Source organism: Nasonia vitripennis (assembly GCF_009193385.2).
Source record: "Nasonia vitripennis strain AsymCx chromosome 5 unlocalized genomic scaffold, Nvit_psr_1.1 chr5_random0002, whole genome shotgun sequence".
Taxonomy (NCBI): Eukaryota; Metazoa; Arthropoda; class Insecta; order Hymenoptera; family Pteromalidae; genus Nasonia; species Nasonia vitripennis.
In genome coordinates, this window is record NW_022279652.1 from 3,067,996 (window position 1) to 3,086,911 (window position 18,916).

General features: G+C 34.4%; 2 protein-coding genes across 2 annotated transcripts; both read left to right on the forward strand.

The window, feature by feature from the left end:
• The first annotated feature begins 412 nt into the window (after positions 1-412).
• Positions 413-1,583, forward strand: LOC103318054. Its single transcript, XM_031932855.1, has 3 exons — positions 413-433; positions 523-583; positions 670-1,583. The coding sequence occupies exons 1-3, from the start codon at positions 413-415 to the stop codon at positions 1,581-1,583; spliced, it is 996 nt and encodes a 331-aa protein (XP_031788715.1).
• An 11,354-nt stretch (positions 1,584-12,937) lies between these two features.
• On the forward strand, positions 12,938-18,290 carry LOC116417800 (SUN domain-containing protein 2-like). Its single transcript, XM_031932856.1, has 6 exons — positions 12,938-13,357; positions 13,469-13,604; positions 16,471-16,547; positions 16,627-16,855; positions 17,860-17,930; positions 18,015-18,290. The coding sequence occupies exons 1-6, from the start codon at positions 12,938-12,940 to the stop codon at positions 18,288-18,290; spliced, it is 1,209 nt and encodes a 402-aa protein (XP_031788716.1).
• The last annotated feature ends 626 nt before the right edge of the window (positions 18,291-18,916 follow it).

Here is an 18,916-nt window from a genome sequence, read left to right on the forward strand (position 1 = left end):
TTTTGTCATAAAACTTCAGGGCAATACAGAGTTTTACCAATGGGGATATCCTATCTTACACACCTGGATTCGATCCATGGAATATATTTTACATATTTCTTACAATCTAGATTTTAAGAAAGGATCAGCAAGAGGTTCAGATAAAGATTTGAAAAAAGAGAGAAAATCGTTAGTTCAGCAGTCTTTAACGAGCAAACTTGGTTTAACGGTAGATGTAGTCGCAAGGTTCTGGAACAACTAACACAGGAAATGTGGCACGTTCTTTTTTTGCCAAATCTAAAGCAGTATCTCAAATTATCGGTGTAGACGAAGAGTTATTAATTAGAATGCATGTAATTCTACAAATTATATCTTGCACAAAAGAAGTTAATTTAAACGCATTTAAAAAATATTGCTTGGAAACTGCTAAAAAATGCACAGAAATTTACCCATGGTATAAGATGCCACCTTCTGTGCATAAAGTGCTAATACATGGATGTGACATTATGAGGACATTTGATGGACCTATTGGGTATTTTTCAGAAAAAGCCCAGGAATCCAACAACAAAATATTTCGCCATGCTCGAGTTCGACATAGCAGAATGTATGAAAGAAGAAAGACGAATGAAGATATAATGGGATATCTTCCTGCCGATCGAGTGCATGCTAGTAGGCCGTTTTCAATTTCAGGGTTAGACTACGCTGATCAAATTCAGGTTCGTACAACGAAGGGTCGAGGATACAAGTCGTACAAGGGATACATCGTTGTCTTTGTTTGTTTTTCCACCCGAGCGATACATTTGGAGCTGGTGAGCGATCTGATGACAGCCACTTTTATCAGTGTGTACCGTCGATTCGTTGGTAGACGAAGGGTGTACTATAAGCTCTACAGCAATAACGCCACCAACTTCCATGGAGCTGACAACGAGCTGAAGTCGATGTTCCAGCGGGCGTCGGATTTTTATCAGAAGGTTGCCTCAGTTCTTGCGAATGACAGAACGGAGTGGGTGTTCATTCCTCCTAGCAGTCCACATTACGGAGGTTTGTGGGAAGCCGGTGTGAAGTCCGTGAAGTACCACTTGAAGCGGGTCGTAGTTGAACACACTCTCATGTTCGAGGAGCTTTCGACAGCTCTCGTTGAGACAGAAGCGTGTCTTAATTCTCGTCCATTAGGGGCTTTGACTTCCGACATCGATAATCTTCATGCGTTGACACCCTTTCACTTTTTGACAGGAAGTGCCTCAGCGTTGATTCCTGATGCTGATTCGCCGGACGTGCCTCTGAATCGTTTGAGTCGCCTTCAGCTGCTCCAGCGGATACGCAATCAATTTTGGAATCGTTGGTCGTCGGAATACCTCCTCCATTTGCGGCAGCGAGAAAAGTGGAGGAATCCCACCGAGAATTTTTACATAGGTAGGCTCGTTCTTATCAAGGATGATCGTTATCCTCCATCCAAATGGCTGTTAGGACGAATCGTGGAGGTTCATCCAGGTCCAGATAATCTTGTCCCTGTGGTTACAGCGAAGACTGCTACCATTTCTCTTCGTCGTCATGTTGCTCGTCTCTGTCCGTTACATATCGAGGGAGAGGGTAAGAAGACTTGAATAAGTTCCAGGTAGTTAGTTCGTCTGTTAGACAAAGGCGGGCGGAATGTTTAGTTCATTTTTAATCAGTTAAGTAGTGTAGATGAGGGTTTGGGTATTTGAATTTCGCGCCGCTGTGCGCTCTCCTTTGTGACGTTGAGCAGCACACGTGCATGCGTTGAAGCGCGCGACGCCAGTCCCGCTCACGAGCGCGCGAAGGGCCCGCGCGCGCTCACTCCTATTAGGACTGCCAAGCGACTCGTACGTTTAGCTTTCTTGCGCTTTTCTACGTTTGCTTTGTAAAGTGAATTTGAGATCTGCCCTTCTAACTTCACTTCGTTCTGCATCAGTGTTTTGCGTTTTGCGGAAAATTCGCGATCGCGTAGTTCGCGTGTGTGTGTGTGTGTCTCGAGGCGTTAGGCTAAGTGTGCTTTGGGAAGATGCCTACGTTGTGGACGTGGTTCCTTCCAGGGCGAACGAGCTGCGGCAACACCTTGTTGCCCTCGTGCCAAGCATCTGGCTCCCCGAGACGTCAGGGCGCGCTTGGTATGCGGTTGCGTATCTTCTCGCTCCCCAGGCCCGGCTTCCAGACCTCAGGGACCAGGACGGAAGCAGCGGCGGATTACGGCGAGGCCTGCTCAACGCCCTCTTTAGCGTCGACTTTTGCTTGCTGTTTTAGCGGTAAGAGAGCTCTCTGTGCGTGCGAAAAAGGTGCCTCGCGTCTTTGCGTCTCTGCGTGCGTCTCTCTGTATCATTTTGTCTACTATAGTCACTTTTCTTTTCTTTAATTTGTATAATTTCCTTTTTGTTATTTTCAATAAAGCTTACACTTGCTGAGGCTTTTCCCTCTAAACCGTGAGGGTTTTTACGCCACAGCAAGTGCCTTTTGTATACCGCGAAATCGTGTTTATTAATATAAAATAAACCTTCACTCACTCAAACCCTTTCCTTTGTCTGAACTCACTCTGAATTCTTCCACTCATTTTTAGATTATTATTCAGTCAGGTTTAATCCAAAGTAATCGTATCGTTTTTAAAAGACTATATTATAACTAAAAGTAATACATTTTAATTATATTTGATTGTTTCTAAGTTAATCGTAATAATGATAAAAATGAAATTGTTTCTAATAGCATATAATTGAAATCATTTTAATCGTTTTTAATATACAGTATTGATATAGAAATCGCAAATAATACATAATTATATCGTTTTTTTTTTAATCATATTTAATGCAAATCATTGAAATCATTTTTTACTACTTATAATGCAATTAAAAGTGATAAACTTTAATTCTTTGTGATTGTTAGTTGATGAATCCGAATTACACCAATTAAAAATTCGGCGCCGTTTGAAAGCATTCTTATAACTACGGAGCGTTCTTACTAGACTCAGTGATTGGCGATCTGGAGCTCCTAGATAGAAGTTGCATTACTCCACTCTCAAAAATTTGAGTGCATTAAAACTGTACATCTTAGTCTTTAAATTTAATAATATTTTGTAAATGTGAGATAATACATCATCGCTTCCTACGAAGAGTAGTACATTTCAGATCACGCACCGAAGACTAGTACATTTGGTTATTCGCCGCAAAGACTAGCACTTTTCACTTTTCGCCGCGAAATAGCACGTTTTACGGCTTAAATTAATGCTCTTTGTAGTATGAGAAATACTTATGATAATTTAATAATTTTTGTACTAGCTGACTCTTCGCATGTGAATATTACTACTTTAAATCATATATTGTTCATGTTAGTGATGCTCCAAATTTAAATGTAAAATTTTTAATTTCCACATTATTTTACATTCCAACACAATTACTCAAAGTTTTTCACATTTATCATTTCCGCAACATTTTTATTGTATTGAACAATAAACAATTAAAAAGTATTAAAATCTTCTACTAATATTATATGTTAAGAACCATTAAATTAATCTAGATTAAAAACGATAACACTACATCATGATCCAGCAAATTTCAGACAATATAAAGAGCATTGCAACAGATTAAAAACGTTTAGATGCCATCAAATTTTATACCAAAAATAAAGATCCATTGCGATTATGCAAAACGATTGAATTATAAGAAACGATTAAGAATGACTCGTCGCCAGATGGCGTCTGGATTTTATTACTCGCAAGTGGTAAGAATCTGTGATGGTTAGTATATAAGACCATTCAAGTTATTACATAAATAATAATTCATTATAAAATGCGTGTAATACATGCATTAATGTAACAGTGCGTGTAAGCCCTAGTGGAAAAAAAATGTAATAAATTGTAATAAATTGTAATAAATTGTAATAAATTGTAATCAAACGTAAAAAAATGTAAAAAACTGTACTTTTTTGTTGGATTTCGGTTATCTTTTTATTATTTCAAATTAAACTTGTTCAAATTATACGCCGAAATTGCGTTATCATTTGAACAAGTTTAATTTGAAAAAATATTTCTAAGTATTTCTACTCAAGGTGTAAATTGCTCTTGAGTAGAGACTAGTGCGCTTAAATTGGGCCAGAGCTAATGAATATACTAGGCCGCGCAGGTCCTTTTATATCATTCTATGCGAGCGCGAATCGAGCCACCGAAATTAATCACACCCTCGCATATCTCGCACCTATACAAATATTAGCGAGCAAAGCTGTGTACGCTTCGCAGCTGCCGCGTTATCGCTTGCTCCTAGACAGCACGCATACATGTATTCATAGGTGAAAGCTACGCCGGTGCGTGCTCGCTTTTGTTACGCAATCTTTATTATGCTCCTCTCCCGCCGTTCCTGGCTACTCTGCGGTGTTGTTTACGTGTCAGAGCGGGGCAGCGGAGCATTCTTGAATTTCTGAAACATAGTCGAGTGACTTTAGAATTTATAAATTATATTATATTGATTTGATTTTAATTTAATCCGCGGATCGTGTGCGGGGTATTGCACCCTGTGACGTGTCCACACGTAAAACGATGTATGTTCTAGCGCATTTTAATGTAATAGTCATTCCACATGTAAGTATATGTACATGGTACATCACTACATATATAACATTATGAGATTTACGTATCAAGTCATATAATGGCTAAGTGGTCAAGTTGTAAGTCTACCAATCTAAAGATCTGAGGTTCACGCCCAGGCTTAGGCTTTTTTTTTAAATACGTGAAAATAAAAAAAAATTACTCTGTTAGAAATATATTTTAAAAGATAATTACAAATAATGATAAATAAATTTGTCTCAATTTGGACTAACAGTATTTAATCAAGTGGCACAGTAGCGCCACGAAGGCGAGTTTGAGAAGCAGATGAAGCCGCGGCACCCGTGACACTATTTACTTCTATATTGGTGTTCGAATTTTTCATGATACAGAAAAAAATGCTTATTGTTACTGTTCGTGAGTTTTTTTGGCCTATCAATATGTTTTCTGAGCTAAACTATGGTTTCCAATGAAAATATTTGTTAAAAAGCCGTTTCGTTTAATAATAAACGAGTTTATATATCACGAATGCTCAAAACAGTATCTCTACTTTCTTCTCCAGTGTGGTAGGTCCGTAAAGTTAGCTTTCTAGCCTAAAAGTGGTAGGAGCGTGAAGTTGGCCACATAAGCTATTATGTGTAATGCAGTTGGGTATCGCTTTCCCACAGATTTCTATAAGTTACGTAGATTAAATGTGTTTAAATTGTCTGCTTGATTTTAAGGTTATGTTTTTGAACAGTAATAATATATTACGATATTTAGAATTAAGAGGTTGCCGGTGCATAATTTGCGTTCCGGAGCAGTAACCAGTAACTAGCTTGCCAGGATAGCCAATGATAAGTTCAGGTTGTTTCCGGGGTCTTGGTACAAAAATCATTCAAGTACGGTGTCTAGGTGTACAGGGTGGCCGATGACGACATCTAGGTAATTCACCCCGTGGTTTTTGGTGTTTAGGTAAATAAATCATACGAGGACGGCGTCTAGGTGTACAGGGTGGCTGATGACAAGGTCAAGGTGGTGCGTTCCGTGGTTTTTGGTGTTTAGGTAAATAAATCATACGAGGACGGCGTCTAGGTGTACATGGTGGATGATTACGAGGTCTGGGTAGTTCGCACCGTGGTTTTTTGGTGTCTAGGTGTAGAAATAATTCAAGGGTGGTGTATATCAGAACAATCAGTGATTTCATGTTAGTGATAAAAATATTACGTTTTCATTTTCATTTTGTTTATTGGTGAACAACTGAAATTTCCTTTTTATGTATCAGAACGTCATACAAAGACTATAAGTACAATGAAACGGGCATGGCAAGTTACGTAGTAATTATCTTGAGAGTAGTCCCTCGCTTCATTACGATTAAATATAATAAACTTGGCTTTGTTTGATTGATCTCAGTTCTTTTCTATCTAAAATTTCATTGCGGAATATATCAACTCGCCTAACCTTTGACTTTTTTAAAAGTTAATTTTTTTAAAAGATATTATTTCCTATTATTTATATTTAATTTTTATTTAATTTTATGTTTAATTGTAGCTTATTGTTCGTTAGTATTTTTCATTAATTGTCGTTATTCATTTTTATTTCTTGAAATTTAAATAAAAACTTACACCAGGGTTAGCACAGTTTTGGCACAGTACGGCATGGTTTTGGCATCATTCGGCACAGTAACGCACAGTCTTGGCACTAATATTTTTATTTTTATTTATTTCATAATTTCAGCCTTTTGGCCCAGAAATGGACTCGGTTTACATAAATAACTTATATAATTCACCACTTTTCATATCTCTTTCATTATATTTTACATTAATAAATAATTCTAATCTTTATTCACATAAATACATAAATATACATTTACATAACAATATACACCCTTCCCTATTGAAGAATCTCACGTGAGATCTCACGTGAGATCTTATGCTAAAATCTCATCTAACCAATTTTTTGTTTTTCACGCTTTTCAAACCATTTTAAGTCAATCAAGGCTTTTTTGAAAAATTCGAACTATAAAGAAAATTTATCACAAATTTTGACTTAAAAAATATGAAGTCCAATTTTTGAAAATTTTTCTAAATTTGAATTTTTTTAAAAAAGTCACGAATCGACTGATAATGGTTTAAAACGCGTAAAAAGCAGAAAATTGGTTAGATGAGATTTTGGCGTAAGATTTTTCAATAGGGTTGCAGGCTTTCAAACTACATTCAGTCCTTCTACAATTCTACAATTCGGATTTCTTTATTCTATCTTCATTTACATTATCACTTTTCCATACTTTAGCGTTTCTTCTTTTACATTTTTACATTTTTTACATTTTTTACATTTTTACATTTTTTACATTTTTTACATTTTTACATTTTTTACATTTTTTACATTTTTACATTTTTTACATTTTTACATTTTTTACATTTTTTACATTTTTACATTTTTTACATTTTTTACATTTTTACATTTTTTACATTTTTACATTTTTTACATTTTTACATTTTTACATTTTTACATTTTTTACATTTTTACATTTTTTACATTTTTACATTTTTTACATTTTTTACATTTTTACATTTTTTACATTTTTACATTTTTTACATTTTTACATTTTTTACATTTTTACATTTTTTACATTTTTACATTTTTTACATTTTTACATTTTTTACATTTTTACATTTTTTACATTTTTACATTTTTTACGTTATTTTAATGATTTTTGCTCCCCTCATTTTGGGTTATAGATTTATAACTGTGTGAGTTTTTACGTTATTTTACGTTGATTGGCTCACACGTATTTTGGGTTACGAATGTGTCATTAATTATATGAGTTAAATATGCGTGCAAATTTCCACACTACCCAAGGGATAAATATACTGCAGTTCTCATATATTGTTTTGATGAAACCATAAAAAATCGATTTGTGTTTATGTGACAGTTAATGTTTAATAGTAAACTTTTTATAACAATATTTTTTTATTTCAATTTCCTACTGTTTTTTATAATTATGATAACTTTGTATACCATAAAGTCCTGCGTCAGTATAGGAGCAGGTAATTCTAATTTTTATTCATATTGATATGACTTGCCAAATCGTAAGCATATCAAACCAGTTTTACACAATATTATATTGTAACATTACACAATATACAGTAAAGAGGATTGACAAATTTTATACTGGAAACTGATTCACGAATTAAATATATAGGTCAAAGTCTATGCTTTCCGCTTCACTACTGCACGTGCCACTCATTGACATACATAATGCAGAAATCAAAAAATTTCCAAAGTAGGTAATTCGACACCAAACATACTGTACACATATGAACCCTACACAATCGCATAACCTACTATTATACCATTGCAACAAGAATAGTTTATACGCTTGTGTAGAGTTTTGCAGTGTAGTAAAATAATAAAAATTAAGTGTAGAGAATTTTCGTGTAGAGATACGAAAATGCACGCCCATGAGTTTTTTCAATAGAATGTAAGGCGAGGAACCACTCAAAATGCCCTCCGAGTGGGCCCAAATAGAGTTATTTATACTTTCTCAAATATGGATTTTTCACGAGAAAGGAAAAGAAATTAACATTTTTTTGTAAAGCAGACTCTTGTATATATCGACGAAATACAGTAGTGTAAATTTTCTTTTATCAATATTTAAGATAAGAAACTTGTTTTAAATGACCGTCGAGTGATCTTAAATCAAGTTATTAATATTTTCTCAATTTTTGTCTAAGCGGATTCTGCTAGATATTGCCAAAGCACAACAGTATGAAAATTTTATCAACATTTGAGGTTAGGAACTGTTTAAACGTGATTGCATTACATTATTCATGATTTTCTCGCCGTGTTATTGTTATATAAACTTGGAATTTTGCAAAATGATTACATGACTGAGGGCAACTAAATTTTACTTAGATCTCTTTTTAAAAAAAGGGATGACCGGATGTTTTGAAGCCGTTAATGACGCGATTTCATTGGTTGAGAAACAAATATCCGTTCTGAATATAGTTACGATTTTCAACTTCTAACCTTAGAAAATTAAACGCGCGAAGCGCGTGTTGAATTTAGCTAGTAATTGTATATTCATCATTTGTTATAAGCAAATTAACTGCATGTTATATTCCTTTCTGTGCATAAGGGTTAGAAGATTATAAGGTATTAGGTTTTAATTTTTTCCTCTCTGTACATAAAGGTTATGGGATAGTTAGTTTTAATTTTCCTGTCTGCGTGTAAAAGTTTAGGGGTTATGGGGTATTCTGCTTCACTTGTCCGGTCTGTTTAGAATGGTTATCAAGGGGCGCAATGGCAAGAGAAAGGACAAAGTTTGGTTCGAGACATAGCAACCCTATTATACTTAGAAATTAAATTTTCTAACCTAAAAAAAATTCGATTGCATATAAATCATTATTATTGCACGTACGCGCAATGTGTTGGTATCCACTTGGAATATATTAACCTACTCTTTCATTTCTAAAAAGATTTGTCCGTAAATATTACGTTATTGACTTAATATTGCAAGCTGAAAATTTGCTCGGTATATTTCTTTTCGTTAAATTTGTTTACCCGAATATTTTGTTTCCTCCGTTCACGTGACTTCCGGTGGCTTACGTATTATACGCTACTGATTACAGCAGTTAATCTACTTTACCGACATTCGTCTGCTACTCGGTGACAGTGACACGCGATTGTGTGTATATAATATGTACATATAATATTGCCATACGATTATATGCGCGATGCGATCAATGTCTTTTTTCAAAAGTAAAAACCTTGGCAAGAAACAGACTAATAAAAGTAGTGAAATCTCTAGATATAAAAATGTGAAGTAAATACTTTTATTTATTTATTTATTTTTTGATATATGCATTAAGATAAAATTAAAGTTCAAATCAGTTTTCCCAAAAAATGAAATTTAAATGCGTATAGCAAAAAGAAAAAAACATTTGCTTGACATTTTTATCATTTTTATACTTAGAGATTTTACTACTTTTATTAGACTTTTTCTTTCCAAGGGGTTTTTACTTTGAAAAATTTTTAGTGAGTTTCAATTCTTCTGTATGTGTAGAAAGGTTAGCAAGTTGTGGGGTATTCAGTTTTAATTTCCCTGTCAGCGTATAAGAGTTTATATTTTATGGGGTATTTAGCTTTAATTTCCCTCTCTGTGTATAAGGGTTAGGATGTTATTGGGTATTCACATTTACTTATGCTATCGGTTTACTTCTCCTGTCGGTTTAAAAATTTTCAGTCATTTTAAATCGATTCCTCGCCTCGGATCCTGATAAAAAAATTGATACGAAATAGTACATTATGCAACAAGGGGCGAAAGTAGCAGATATTTCCCGCGGGTGGGTTTACTGCCAGATTGAGTAGATTTTTCGCGAGGGCAGTAATCACCCGAGGAAAAATCTACTTTCGCCCCGTGTTGCATAAGTTAAAATACCCAATACTTGGACACTCTGAAAATTGGAACCTGTAATTTATTGTAAGATGAAAAGGAAATTATTTGAAGTTAGGTTTCGAAATTTTATAGAGTTTAGTACTGGGAAACTCTACTTCACACTTAAACCTTATGAGACACATGTAATTCTTACGTCCAACTACTGGTCTTGATCTTTGTCCAATTAATGGACCAACCTTACAGTTGCTGTCCAACTACAGCAGGTTTATGGAAATACTTTTTGAACATACTTTTTTATTAAAAAACGATTGGTGACTGGTATAATTTTTTTTTTAATAATAGATAAAGTTATAAGCTAATCGTTAGTGTTAATAGTTTCGACTTTATGCTATTTATCTGCCTGAAATCTGTAATTTTTTTACTTAGCTTTTCATATGTGTCCAATTATTGGGTATTTTACCTTATAGTATTTTATTCCACTTTTGGCCGAAAGGCCACTATTTGAGCCTGAAAAGCGGGTACAAGACTTTCCTTTTTTAATTTTTAAATATTAAAAAAAATTTTTTTTAATTTTGAAAATTTGTGTACATTTTTTTACTTTTTTCCCGCTTATTTTACTTTTCTCCCGCAAATTTTACTTTTTTCCCGCTTATTTTACTTTTTTCCCGCTAATCAAATTTGCGGGAAGAATGTGCCACTTTTGCCCCGCATTTCAGGCACAAAAAGTGGCCATTTCGGTCGAGTGCGGAATAAAAAGTGTTAATCTCTTTTCCCTTCTCGTCAATGATCGAGAAAATGGAAAAAGTGTTAATCCTATTACCTGTCTCGTAAAAAAAACCGTAACGTATTAATAACTTTATTTGGGACCACTAGCCGGAACATTTTGAACAACTTCCTCACCTTTAGATTTTTTCGAGTACTTTATTAAATATGTATTTTTGATAGACTTGACCACGGGTAAACCTGCTTTAAATTAGTCATTATATTATAAAAAAATGTTTACTAACGGTAATCATACTTTTTTCCTGGAATATTCTGAAAAAACACCGATTTTAACCTAAAAATGGTCCTAACTCAAAAACGTACCATTTTTGGGACTGGTAACCTCGAAAAATGGATTCAGCACACCAAAAAACATAAAGTAAACCCAAGTTACCGAGGGGACCTCGAAAGAACACCAAGACCCCCTCTAGCGCCCGGACTACTTGGATATTGATAAAATTTACGCTACTGTATTTCGGCAATTAAAAAAATAAGAAAATTAGATAACTTGTTTCTCACTTTGCATTCTGTTGAAGAAATCATTTCGGGTGCATTTTTGTACTCACAATGGTACGTTTTGCAATAATTGTTTGTATCTATTGCATTTCTGCTGAAATGTAATTATTATTAACTTTGTATTTCTACCATCTCTCCACAATGGCAAATCCTTATTTAGGGGTGATTTTGGGTGATTTAAGTGTTTCAAATTGATTAATTTGTAATGCAACTGGTTTTTTTAACTTGCATTAACATATTGAAACTGTGTTGGTTGATTTTGAAATTACCTATTTCGGAAATTCCTTGCATAACAACGTTGCGCTTCAATGACGTAAAAATTGTGTTAAATCTTAAACCCAAAAAGCAAATTAATTAAAAACTTATGTAATCATTAACACATTTATAACCATAACAGAATGGGCAGAAAATAATTTCGTAAACGGCGGTAATGGCAAGCCTTTTTTTATTTTAATAGTTAAAACCTTTTAATTTGGTGTTGGCCAGCGAAAGGAGTAGAGGGGGGATCTCCCTAAAATATTAATAAATGGACAATATTATTGGGCGATCTTACCATAAAATAATTGGGCATCCCTGGTAGAAAATGACCCAACCAAAATGACTTGCTTACTAATTATTGGGCAACCCCGTAAGCCAACGATTTGCCTCGATATAACCCAACCGTTAGAAAAAGCTTGGAGAAATTAAAAGCATAGAAAATTGATGTTATAAAATTTTGATGCTTTTATGTATGTTTATAATTTAGATTAGTCTTATAACTATCCCAATTACTCATACAAACGCTAAGCTCTCGATGGCTACGTAGATTATCACCCTGAGCATACGTTCCGGTCGCCCGGAACTCAAAAATTGTTGCCCAAGTGTTGATTATGAAAGCAAATGTTATTTGAAGTAGTGCACGCCCCGTGGTTTTTGGTGTGTAGATATAAGTCGTACTCGAGAATCATAAACATATCATCCAGAACTCTCGTAGACAATGTCCAGGTATCTCGCGGAGAGAAAAATCATGTCTAGGTAATGTGCTCCGTGGCTTTCGATAAATAGACGTAGTTTCTGCCCGAAGATAAAGAGCACGCTACCGGGGACTCTAGTAGAAGATGTCCAAGTATCTGAGAAACTGAGTTGGCCTTAATATAATTATTATGCGTACATAAACGACAAGAGTCATGTAATACTTTTCCTGTATAAATTATTTTTTCCTCCGGTGGACACCTGGACATCATCTTCCAGCACAACTTACATCTGCGTATTGAAAGCCACGGAGCGCTCCTCCTATTGTAGATCTGGATATCCCTTTTGAAAGATTATTGTATTGATTTCCTATACAAGCTATCCGTGAGCCAACTCTTCCATTATTTTCGTGACGAAATAAGCAGACGTTTTACCGAAGCGTTTGTTAAACCGTTGGCCAACAAGTCCGATTTGGCTTACTAATGGCAAACTGTTGGCTTACATTTCTACCAGGGATTTCCACCAGGATAAATATTATATTATTAATGATATCAACTACAATATAATTATGTATTACATATGCAGTGTTTTAAGAGACTGAAAATGGCAAGATATTTGTAAAATTGTAAGCTTACTTGATTTTTTTCCAAAAATGCTTTCTTTTCGAGATTTTGCCGTTCTTAGACTTTTAAAATACACAATTTATATTCATATACATAGAATTTATAATAATTGTTAGGTAACTGCAAAATGTAAAAGAACTGAAAAGGAGGATTCCGAACCAAAAACAAAAAAAAACAAAAAAGATGGTAAAAAGTCAAATATGGCATCTAAGAATCCAGATTAAAAAAGCAGATAAAACTGTGAAAACGAAAAGCAGTGCTGGCAAAGAAAATGAAGACGGAACAGTAATATACAAAAATGGAGAGAACAGCCAGGAAGAAAGTACTCTAAACCACGAAGAGATAGAAAAGGAAAGCGAAACAAGTGAAACACGAGAAGACGAAATGAAGGAAGATGCGCACGATACAATAAATGAAAAAAAAACCGAAGATGATAACCAGAACTTGAATGAAACGGAGGAGATGAAAGAAAATGATCTGCAAAAAGAAAAGGATCTGCAGAAAAAAAATGATCTGCAGGAAGAACAGGATCAGCAGGAAGAAACTGATCTGCAGAAAGAAAGTAGTGCACAAGAAGAGAAGACGACTGTAAAAAGTAAGGAGGTAAAGCAACGTGGAAAATCCCTGAAACATAAAGAAAAATCTTCTAACAAAAAATTCAAAAAGCAAGAAGAAAAAGAGGAAACTTTTAAGAAAGAAAACAAAAACTTAAAGAAAAAAGTATCAGAATTAGAGAATAAGTTGAGAACAGAAAAAGATATTAAAGAATCTTTAAAGCAAGAATGTGAGGAATTAAGAAAGAAAAACATGGATCTACAGGAGAAGGTCATCAATAGGATGGATGAATTCGGTAAGATGTACTAATTAGAGGAATCTTTTTTATAGCACTGGCTTAAATCCGCGTGTATAGCACTGCGTGGAAAAAATCCTCACTTATGCTACGCTTATCCGTGGAATAAGTAGCCCTTTATTGCACCGTGATAACCGCACTCGCTACGCTCGTGCGCTAACTTCACGCTGCAAAGAAGGGCTGCTTATTCCACGGATAAGCGTGGCAGAGGATTTATTCTAGTCAGTGCTATAAAAAATTGTACGATACACGTGAAATAAGTCGTTCTTCATGGCACGGTGTTAAGCGCACTCGCTGCGCTCGGGCGCTTACACACGCCGTGCCGTAAAGTACGATTTATTCCACTAGTATCGTAATGTACTATTAAGACACGCTTATCCGTTGCAAAAGTAGTCGTTTCTGGCACCGTGCTTAACACCCTCGCTATGCTCGGGTGCTAACCTCACGGTGACAGAAAGAACAGATTACGCAACGACTAAGCTTGTATTGATGGATTAAAAGCTGACACTGCTACAAAATATTAAACGATATGCGTGTCTCTAGTGAGATTTTCGGGCACGGCGTAAGAGCCCTCACTACGTTCGGGCGCTTAACTCGCCGTGCCAGTAAGTGCCACTTACGCCACTTGTATCGTAATCTACTATTTCGGCCAATGATTCAAGTTTTCCTTTTGTACGTAAAAAAAACCGCTGCCAATTCTTTGGCACCCAGCTTCCTTCAACATTGTGTATTTCTTTAACCCATTAAAGCCCATGCTAAGACTGGTTGAGATAGCGACAAACAAACTGTGCTATCCTTTGCATAAGTGAAAATTAAAATATACGTATTTTTTCTTATGTCATTTGCAATTGTTTATAACTAATAATTTAAACAAATTACAAAAAAATTCATAATTTTCAAAATCTGAACGCGGAAATCGATTCTGGAGGTAAAATCGAGACGAAAACCTATATAACACTTTTTTGTCAGAGTTCAATTTGTTAGTGTAATGTAGGAATAAACAATTGCATGTTGGGGAGAAAAAGTGACCATGTCAAGTCCCAAGCAAAATCTATCTGGAATAGCAAAAAACAAACTGTGCCATCCTTTGCATAAGTGAAAAATAAAATATACGTATTTTTTCTTATGTCATTTGCAATTGTTTATAACAAATTATTTAAACAAATTACAAAAAAAATCATAATTTTCAAAATCTGAATGCGGGAATCGATTCTGGAGGTAAAATCGAGACGAAAACCTATATAACACTTTTTTGTCAGAGTTCAATTTGTTATCTTTATGTAGAAATAAACTATTGACAAATAGTGTTTTCATTCTCTTGCATGGTATGTGGAATCATATCAGTATTTTTTACTGATAAATTTTGAGATCTTATACTGTAATTGGGTAAGTTTATTTCATTTCGCAAATCCTTCCGTGTTAGAGATCACGTTTGAGTGGCGGGCTAACGGTTGAAAACATTCATGGAATTTTTTGGAATTGGAATTTCAACATGTCGGACAAGAACGTGTATATAAAGTAGGACACGGCAATGAACAATAATTCAATTCCACCGAACATATTTCCAATAATTCATGGGAATATTGATAGATAAATACAATAATTAGCTTCATTCTATACGATTTTTTGAAACACTCTCAGGAGGCCGAATGTTTCTTCCTACATTACAATAACTAATTGGCCTCTGACAGAAAAGTGTTATATGGGTTTTCGTCTCAATTTTACCCCCAGAATCGATTTCCGTATTCAGATTTTGAAAATTATGAAATTTTTTGTAATTTGTTTAAATAATTTGTTATAAACAATTGCAAATGACATAAGAAAAAATACGTATATTTGATTTTTCACTTATGCAAAGGATAGCACAGTTTGTTTGTCGCTATCTCAACCAGTCTTAGCATGGGCTTTAATGGGTTAAAATCGAAATTGTTTTTTTGTAACATAAGCACGATTTTCGCGTTTTTCTGACCTATTAAGCGGGACTAAAGTACCTTTTTTCAGACCCGCGGGCAAAAAAATTGAAAAACGCCCGCTTCTTTTTCACGAATTGGTTCAACAAAAATCCCCTCAAAGATATTAAAGTTATTTTGCAACAATTCAACTTCTGATTCGGATATTTATTCCCCTTTTACTGTAATGTTTTGTGTATTATACTTATATATACTTATTTCAACATAACAAAGCAATGAAATCAATTCAAATCTCGTTAAGAAAAAATATTACGTGTAGCTGTATAAAAAAGCTTTGTAAAAATATAGAGGACTTAAGGGGATGTCGTAGCCATAGTTTCACAAAGTCGCCATCAGGGATTTTGTATTTCAAATGTTACTGAAAATCTAAAAATCTGCCTGACTTCTAATTAAGTTAAAATTATTCTTTGATATCACTGAGGTCGTTATATTTATGAAAATACCGAATATGATACAATTATTTCGTACATAAAACTATTTGGAGGTTATGTGGCGTTTTGTCGAGTCGTAAAAGTTCGATCGAGCTGGTAATTTTGATAAAATGATTATAATAGCTATCAACGCAAGTGCGCTTTGCTCTGGGTTTTTATTTCAAGCATTACTCAAAAAGTTTCACCTAATAGAAAAATCGCGTTGTTAGCTACAACATCCCCTTAAAATTTTAGTAAAAACTATAGCTAGAGAAAATTTTTTAAAATTTTTGTACATGTTTTTGTAAATACATATACTTACCGGGTGCATCATTTATAGTTTTAATTGGACTGTAACTTCAGAGTTATTGCACAGTTTTTATATGTACTTTGAAATTGTCATGGCATAAACATAGCTGGAGAAACTGTCATTCAAAAAATTATTTTAATCTAAAATAAATACTTATTTTTAATTATCGTTTACAGCTTCTCGAAAAATCAATCCTTTTGAAATAATGTCAAAGAGTAAGATTGAAGTGGGGTATGTGAGAGAAGATGGAAACGTGAGTTTTTTAATTAATTTTTTATATTCTACATGTAATCGAAAAAAGTTGTTTTCAAATATCGTTTTCAAACTTTTAGATTCATTGTGGTAACGATGTATACATCAGCTTAACAGCATACGATAATGCTAAGAGTAATGCTGCTAGAAATAATGATTCTAACAGTCATTTTGTAAAGGAAATTGCCGTTTCAATCATTGGAATTAAGGAGTTAAAAGAGACCAGCATTACTGGCAGAAGCTGCAATCGAACAAAACACAAAGAACCAAAACGAAAAACGGATCCGACAAAATTAGGCGCAGTTTATAGTAAGTATTGATCCTCTTTTAAATAACTAATGGGCTTTGTTATGAAACATTTAATTGATTATTGGTCGCCTGGTACAAGAATTAAGGAACGCGAATTTTATTACATAACCTACAAACGCTTTAAACTGTTAGTGCTCAGCAGGCGTCAAAATTTAAAATCTTTCTGGAAAGATATAGTTGATGACATAATAAGGAGTGCGCGAACCCTGGTTGAAACTGGTAAGCAGACTAGTGACTGGCCAGTGCCAACTGGCCAGTTAAAAAATGATGACTGTGTAAGCACTGGCCAAGCACTGCTAAGATTTCAAGTTATGCTAAACGTAAATAAAAATGCGCTTAACCTCCAAAAATACGTACACACGTATACTGTTTTGCGAGTTGTCTTTGTATGTTTTCACTTGATTAAGACAAAAACGTATAAAGGTGAATTTTAAATAGTATGTCAACAAGAATAAGACGAAAAAAATACATTCGAAGCATCAGGTTACATAACCTACAAAAATTTGTATTCACAAAAAACTTATTTTAGTGAGGGTTCAAATACAAAAGTCGGGTCAAAACATAAATAATACATAGTTGTATAAGCTTCTTTTATTGGTTTCATAAGTTTGTTTAGATAATTATCAATCAATGTAGAGCTGCTTACGTTTTTCTATTTCACTTGGCAGTCCTTAGCTAGTGGCACGGTTCAAAATCTGACGAAAATCGCAAAGCTACTGGCGAGTCACTGCCGAACTCACTGGCCAGTTCACTTTGACTGGCGAGTGTCTACTGAACGATTCTACCAGGGAAGCGCACTTAGATTTCCTCGTAAAATTAAATCTATATGTTTAAGATTATATTAAATACACACACTTTTTCCAAAAACCATGTATTTCTCTTCTAGAAACCTTAAAGCATATTTCTGATACGTTTTTAAGAAAATTTTAACAATCACTACCATAAGGCTTCCTTTGAGGATACAGCAATATAAAAAAAAATATTCAAAATGCTTCTATTTTCAGGTATTTTTGAATACTATTTGAAAACAGAAAAGCTTTTAAGTCCGGTTGAAATTGAAGACCAAAAACGAGAGGTCGGTGCGTGGATAGCTGCAAAGATGTAGGATTTAAATAGGCCACCTCGAAAACCCAAACAATGTAATAATACTGACAAAAAGAAAAGCAAACCTGGCAAAGGAAAAACTAAAAGAAAGGAAGATAAAGAAGTAGACGAAAGTGAATCGGAAGAAGGAGAAGCAGAGGATATAACAAAATCTGATGAAGAATCTCAACCTGATAGTCAATCTGAAAATGGAGAGAAAGAATCTGAGAGTGAAGAAGATTCTAAAGATGAAAATGATGACTCTGAAGACGGAAGCAATTCTGATGAGGGAATCAATTCTGATGTTAAAAAAAGAAGTAAGAAAAGAAATTCAGAAGATAAAGTAGAATAAAGTTACACACATAATGATTAGAGGTGAATGAAGGAGGTAAATTAATCATTAAGGATGTACGTTAAACATATATCGACCGCTGAGTAGAAGAAAAACGTATCTCGTCGTCGGCTTGAAGAACGTCGAGAACTTGGCGGCGGCTTTGAGAACGTCGCATCTCGAGATTCGCTTGAAGAACCACTTTTATTTTTGCGATTCTTGCTAAATTGAAGCGAATCTCGAGATACAACGTTCTCGGAACCGCCGCCGAGACGCGACCTTCTGGAAGCCGCCCCCGGGATACAACATTTTCGAAGCCACCGCACGAGATTTCTTCTTCCACTCAGCCGTCGATATCGTCATATCAAAGCTTTAAAAGAAGCGTTTCTTTTTACATGTGATTATTATCTTAAGATACCTGCAAATGTGCAAAATGTAAATAATAATTACGTAAAAAATAAGGAAAAATGGCGTTGCGCTAAACTAGGCTATTTTCTTTCTAAGTGTGTATCAACATTTTAGTTATTATTAAATATTAAATAAAGTTCCTACTCATAAAACTTTAAAATTATATCTAAATAATCATCTAAAAAACGCTATATTTATCAGGTAAGAAATTGAAATTATTTCAAATATTGCGCTGAGAA